This window comes from Haemaphysalis longicornis, unplaced genomic scaffold (genome assembly GCF_048455015.1).
Source record: "Haemaphysalis longicornis isolate Haplotype H1 unplaced genomic scaffold, Haemaphysalis longicornis Haplotype H1 scaffold_2, whole genome shotgun sequence".
In the NCBI taxonomy this organism is placed as follows: Eukaryota; Metazoa; Arthropoda; class Arachnida; order Ixodida; family Ixodidae; genus Haemaphysalis; species Haemaphysalis longicornis.
Window position 1 is genome coordinate 224,328,561 of NW_027526295.1, and position 6,215 is coordinate 224,334,775.

At 47.4% G+C, this 6,215-nt stretch overlaps 1 protein-coding gene across 1 annotated transcript; it reads right to left on the bottom strand.

The window, feature by feature from the left end:
• Nucleotides 1-625: 625 nt before the first annotated feature.
• Nucleotides 626-5,980, bottom strand: LOC144167649 (cuticle protein 10.9-like). The gene is made up of 3 exons (XM_077696838.1): nt 5,942-5,980; nt 3,459-3,524; nt 626-1,735 (listed from the first exon to the last, which is right to left on the bottom strand). The coding sequence occupies exons 1-3, from the start codon at nt 5,951-5,953 to the stop codon at nt 1,469-1,471; spliced, it is 345 nt and encodes a 114-aa protein (XP_077552964.1). The 5' UTR covers nt 5,954-5,980; the 3' UTR covers nt 626-1,468.
• Nucleotides 5,981-6,215: the final 235 nt, after the last annotated feature.

Below are 6,215 nucleotides of genomic sequence, written 5' to 3' on the forward strand. Positions count from 1 at the left end.
GGAAAAGTGCCTGGTACAGCTGCAGAATTCCTCTGACCGATGTGCCCCACGTCATTCCAGCGATAAGTCTGAAAATGTGGGCGATAGCGGTGAGTTTCTTCTTCAAGAAAGACACACGTGCGCTCCACGACATGTCTCTGTCGATGACCACGCCAAAAAATTTGTGATTTTTGGAATAAGGTATCGACTTTCCATTGATATTGATGGGATATCGGGACATGTGTTTGCGGGTAAATGCAGCCACCACGCACTTATCACTAGAAATGCTCAGTGCTTGCTTTCGGATGTATGCTCTCGTCACATTGGCCGCTTTTTGAAGTCGTGCTCGCAGCTGAGGTCGATTGACACCCGAAGCCACAGACAGATGTCATCGGCGTAAATTTAGACCTCCCTTTGTGACTCATTATGGTCTATTCCTCTTCCGCGGGCATGTTCAAAGACAAAGAAAAGGGACAAAGAACACAAATGGCGCTTGCAAGTGAACGATCAAGGGAGAGCAAGGGGGAGAAAAAAGGAACCGCGAGAAAAATGTGCTAATAAGGCAGGGCAGAGGGACCAACAGGTCGCGCCAAATGAAAAAAAAAAAGCTTTCTTCTTTTTTCTATAAACTCAACGACTGTTATTAGTTCCATCCTAGCAGTCCATTTTATTCGATCATGCTGGCTACAACGGCAGCAGGTTTGTAAATTTCAATGTACAAAGAACGTTTCTTGTATTGGCTTATCACTTTTTTTTTGTTTTCATTGTGAACACATTGACTGGTTGTGCGGTTCCACCCATGAATGAATGAGCACACATAGCGACGGAAAACAAAAAGCGAGAAACCAATTCCACCCACACAAACATTTCACGAAGCCGGTGTATGGCACACAAAGGAGCTGAAGATCAAATGACTCGGAACAAAAGTCAAAAGGGTAGGGCAGGCACATGGGAAACTAAAGAAACAAGGCGGATTATAAAAATAAACCAGAGTACGTACAAACACTAGCAAAGCAAGGAAAGGGGTGAAAAAAAAATACTTGAGTAAAAACGAAAAAAGACAACGGAGTGCGTGCTGCTAACGAGATTAATCCGGCTAGATCGCAACGAAGCGAACAGAGAGCGTGCACATTACAGACAGGAGCAGTAGCCCGTAGTTGTTGAACGTGTGAAGCAACATAAAACGACGTGCGGCCGATTTCGCGGTCGGCACGGGGGTGCTACAAGAGCCGTCAAGTAAGGCGAAGTATTGCGGGCAGGAGCACTTGGCTCGTGAACATGTTAAGCAGCAGCGTCGCAAGATCAGTCAAGTAAGGGCGAGGTATACAGAGACAAGACAGCGTGACATAAGCGCTGGGGGCCTGGTTGTAGGTGTTGAGATAAAGGTGTCTGGAAAATGGCGGCATTCATCTCCGTATCAACGGGCTAGAATTGAGGTCGGGTGCGCTAATCGTGTTCCTTTATTGCCGGGCGGTGGAGGGACAGTGGCTTAGATGGCGGCGGCCACAGGGACAGGGTTGGTGTAGAGGGCGTCGGCGGGTGCGCTGGCGGCGGTGCCGGGCTCGTTCGTGGAGACGGTTGCGCGGTAGCCGCCGGCGTCAGCCACGTAGTCGACGCGGCGGTACAGTCCCTGGGCGTCCGTGTAGCCGTACGAGCCGCGACGGAAGTTGTTCTCGTCGCTGTCCTCGGCGTGGAAGTGGCGGGCGCCCTCCAGCGGGTTCACAGCGTCGTAGCCGAAGCTGTACGGCTGCGGGGGCTGCGGGCAACCAACGAAAGAAGTTTCTCAGCCTTAACACTTCTAAACCTAGTTATCACGAGCTGAACAAAGACTGCGCATGCAGTGTTTCGTGGATGTTTGCCTGTGCTTCAAATTTCGAAGCCTGCCCTTTAGCTACTGGATGTTTGGATTCACCCGGTTCTGTTGCGCTCAGGGGCACGCACGGAGCGCCCAGTCGGCGCTGAGCGACCAGGCGCAGGCGAAGCAGCCGTTTCACCCCACCTTCGCAAAGTCACGTGGTACCTCAACAGCGAGACTTCGAGTGAATGAAAACGATGAAAAAGAATGGCAAAGGTTTCTAGCCTGCAGCTGAAGGTGACTTGCGACGCCGATTATGACCTTAAAAGGTGTACCGCAATAGGGCTTTTGCTCTAAAATGAAAGAATGGGTAACTGCTAGCACGCTCACTCACTGCTGGCACGTGCTTCACCCAATATCCCGTGTTGTTAAAACAGTATAATAAAAACGCCAGGGTTAGTTCCTTTTTAAAGGAAGTGGTACGAACCAATATCCTAAAGGTGGAAGTTGGAGGGGTGCGTTCAGGAGCTGGGTTTAATGCGGATAGGGAAAAGGTGTATAGGGGCCTGTAATCCTGCTGTACTGTCCAGTCTACAAGATCTCGCTAACCTTTCTCTGCAGCCGTGATGAATGACCCGTTACTCTCTGTTATGGGGGAGCGGAGGGTTATATTACTCGTCATACCGTGAGGAGCGGCTGGGGATGGCGACACTAAAGATGTCGATGCTTCGTGACGTGCGTACAACAAAATAAAAATTTTCTATGCCACGTCAAGTGTGCGTGTGCCACAAAGAATTCAAAGCAAGAACTTAAGGTTCAAACGACGTAAAATTATTTATTAACACTGAGATTGCAATAAACTTTCGCCAGCTTTCTGGCACAGAACTCGAGAGGTGAGCTTGTATTTTAATTTCTTTGTTGCCTGAGTACTTTCACGTGGTCCAGAAATTTTTGACAAAGACTGTATGTGCAAACGAAGCTTTGCTTGACGCCACGGTAAGCACCTATTGAAAGATAACAATTTATGGTTTTTGTTGTACATATTTCGTTTTAACCACTGCCATTGGTGCCATGATTTTATTTTCATCACAGCGACATTACGCTAGGCGAACGTTTCCTCCTTTTTGTGTCACAATAGGAAAACAGAAAAAGAAAAATCGCCCATTATTGTGGCTACAGAATTATTTTGACTCAGGCTGGATTCCTAGAAGAGATATGAAAAAGCCCAGTTACGTAAGCGCTGAGACCATGTCCCAGCTTCTACTCCATGCTGCCCTGACTTACGTTTCGCAGGTAAGCTCATGCAACCCGTTCATGCAACCCAAACACACTAGCAGCAAAAATACGAGCCTTCTGAAGTAAATAAAAATCAGAGTGTAATGGCGTGCGTCTCCTCATAACGTTTAACATTTTCCGTGCGAAGTTGGTTTCAATGCGGCAGCTTTACTGACATATCTATCCCGCGACCACGCCTCGGATTACCTGCCTGCATACCCAGGTCGCGAGGCAAGCTAAATCAAAATTGAATTTCTTCCCTATTACTCTTTGAAGTGTGTACCCCCCTTACTCAATGCTCTCATTGAGCTTGTAAGGTATCATAAAAAAATAAATAAATAAATAGACAGACTGCGTGTACGTGCGGACTACGCAAAGCTGTCTTGGCAGCGTTCGTATGTGTACTTACGTAGATGGGTTCCCCAGGGTAGATGAGTTGCGACATGGCGCAGGCCACAACGCCGAGGAATACAAGCTGCGGAAGAGGCCATGGTTAGCCTAATTAGACGCAATAGAATCACATAACAGCGGCTTATTTATTTCTAAATGACATTTACTCAATACGTCATCACAAATTGGAAAAAAAATTTCACTTTGTTTTTTTCCATCATGTGCAGACCTCAGGTACAACAAAGAAACCAGTAGCACCCTATGAACAGAGCGGCAGCTTACGTCAGTCATTCCGTATATAAGCGATGCTATGCGCATACTCTGGAGTAAACGATCGCCGAAGATCATCGAGCGAAGATGAGCACATGACTACCGTAATCTGCCGCTCTGTGAGCAAGTGGGCTGCGACTTGATTGCTGTTTTTAAACTTTCGAGGACTGTGCACTCCGAATGTACAGTTTGCACTCCTGCCCTGCTCTGTCCACACGCTTTACTCCTGCATACTAATCTTTTATTAGGTGTTAACGTCTCTAGAGGGACGAGAGATGTCCTTAAAACGTGTACTTAAAGTCGCGTGCAAGAACACTACTGCTTTCGTTGTCCGTGGGTAATAAAACGGTCGGAGCTGTTTAATTAAAACCGGCCACTGATGCAATTGCCTTTACAGTTGCACCACAAGAAAGGGCAGTAATGGACTGTTGGCGTTTTTATTAAGCGAACTTCAATTTCAGAAAACAAATTTTAGGAGCGCAATCCACATATCAGGACCGATGTGATATATATTGGGCTACGCTGATTATTTAAGGCGATTCGTGACAACCATTTTGGGCAGCGGCAGCCTTGTTTTGAAAGGAAGTGCAGAACAATGATGACTTAGTAACCGATCGTACTTTGATGTTCATAAACCCTGGGAGGCCAGAGGAAACCTGGAGCAATTAGCTAGATATTGCGTCACTGGCGGCTTGTTCTTTAAGTGCGGAATCCCCAAAATTACGTTAATGGTAGCATTATAAGGTTGTGCCGAATACACCGGGAACGCTATCAGGTATTAAGGACTACGTCGTACTGACACACACACAAAAAAAGACTGGTGGGTCAACTTGTAACCCTAAGAATACTTTACGACGGATCACATGGCCGCGAAATGCGTTGCCAGGTTTGGGCCATTCTTGCATGCACGGGACAGGCTGACACCATCAGTGAGCGTCTTGTCACAACGAGAGTCCTGTGAGATGACCGGGCGGCTTGAGTTATCGCATTCCTTGTTAACTGCATAGCTCAACAGCTTCATGTAGGTATAATTTTTGTTTAGGAAAGAGAAACTTCCAGATAGAAGGGCTCATTGTGGTGAAACTGTGTGAATAAACCAGGACAAAGAAGAAGAAAACAACACGAGCGTGTCTTCCATGTCCTGGTTTATTCGCGCTGTTTCACCACAGTAGATCTGTATCAAATGGCCCAGTTTCTCGACACTTTTGGATTATATAAGGGAGCTGTACTAGTCCGGATTGGAATATACAGAGAGGTACAGCCTCTACTTTGGCTGGAGGACTCTAGGATATGTACTGTACGCCTGATTAAGCAAACACGAGAACAATGTTACTTCAAAATGTACAGTCTATTGGTGGTCGCACACGTCAACACTCAAGATGCGCTTATGCAATTAACTGGCGACTACCGATGCCTCCGGCCGGGCCACACTGGCGTCGCTCTTCCTTCATTTTCTAAACCAGAATGCACTGCACCGCCACTAGCTAATAGAAACTAGCCGGAAGTGACGCATTCTGAATTAAAAAAAAATAGTCTGTCCCCAAGACAAATGGAAGAATAATTTTTAAAAAGTCAGCTCCTGACATCAAAAGATCCGACTTTGGTTTAATGGTGGCAGCGCAATGGGCTATGCTTAGGGCTGGGTTCAGACTGTTGCCGCAGCTGTCGTAATAACTTTAAAGCATGACATCACTTCACGCCTCAGCCAACGTAACTGCGTGACACGCCGTTTTTTTACGTTCATAGATCCCGATATAGCTTTTACGTCGGTAGTCTGAACATATCCTAAGGGATGTGCACGTTCCGCTTGGTGCATTTTCCGGTCAGGGTTAATGTCGGCATAAATTTGAAGCAACCAGGTGTATTTAATGTAGCCAAGACGCAATCAGGTAAACGGAGTGGTACGTAGGCGGCTGTCCCATCTTCTCACCCGTTCTCATTCAGTGTGCAGTGCTGGCTCCCGATATGCAACACATGAACATAGTCGGACCGACCACGTTGCAAGTTTTCGCGAATAAAGCTTTTCCTTATCGCTAATTTCAGTAGCTATTCAGTCCTTGTTAACATATGCCGTTACCACCTTCCCGACTAGAGCCTGCGCAGCCGAAGGTCCGCTGTCTAAAATACTGATACTCCGCAATCCAGTGTGAAGCAGTTGGCGTCCAGGCATCTCCGAGTCGGCGGCACTCCAACGACATTCCGAACGTCCGTCCGTCCAAGGAGGAGACTCACCTTTGCGAGCATTGTGTACACGAGTCGGCTTGCGTTCACTGCACCAGATAACTCTGGCGGCGAAATCAGAGAAGCCGGCTTTTATACCCTCGTAATGGTGGTCCCAATGCCACCCCCATAGTGCATCGCGTTGAAGGGATCGTGCAATCAATATTCCGCGCATCCGGTGCCACATGTCCCCTTGACTTAATTTGTTCGTCGGGAGGAGCACCTGCTTTAGGGGGGAGATAATAGGCAGCCTTTTCACGCGGGGGAGATCTTTTCGTTTGTTTGC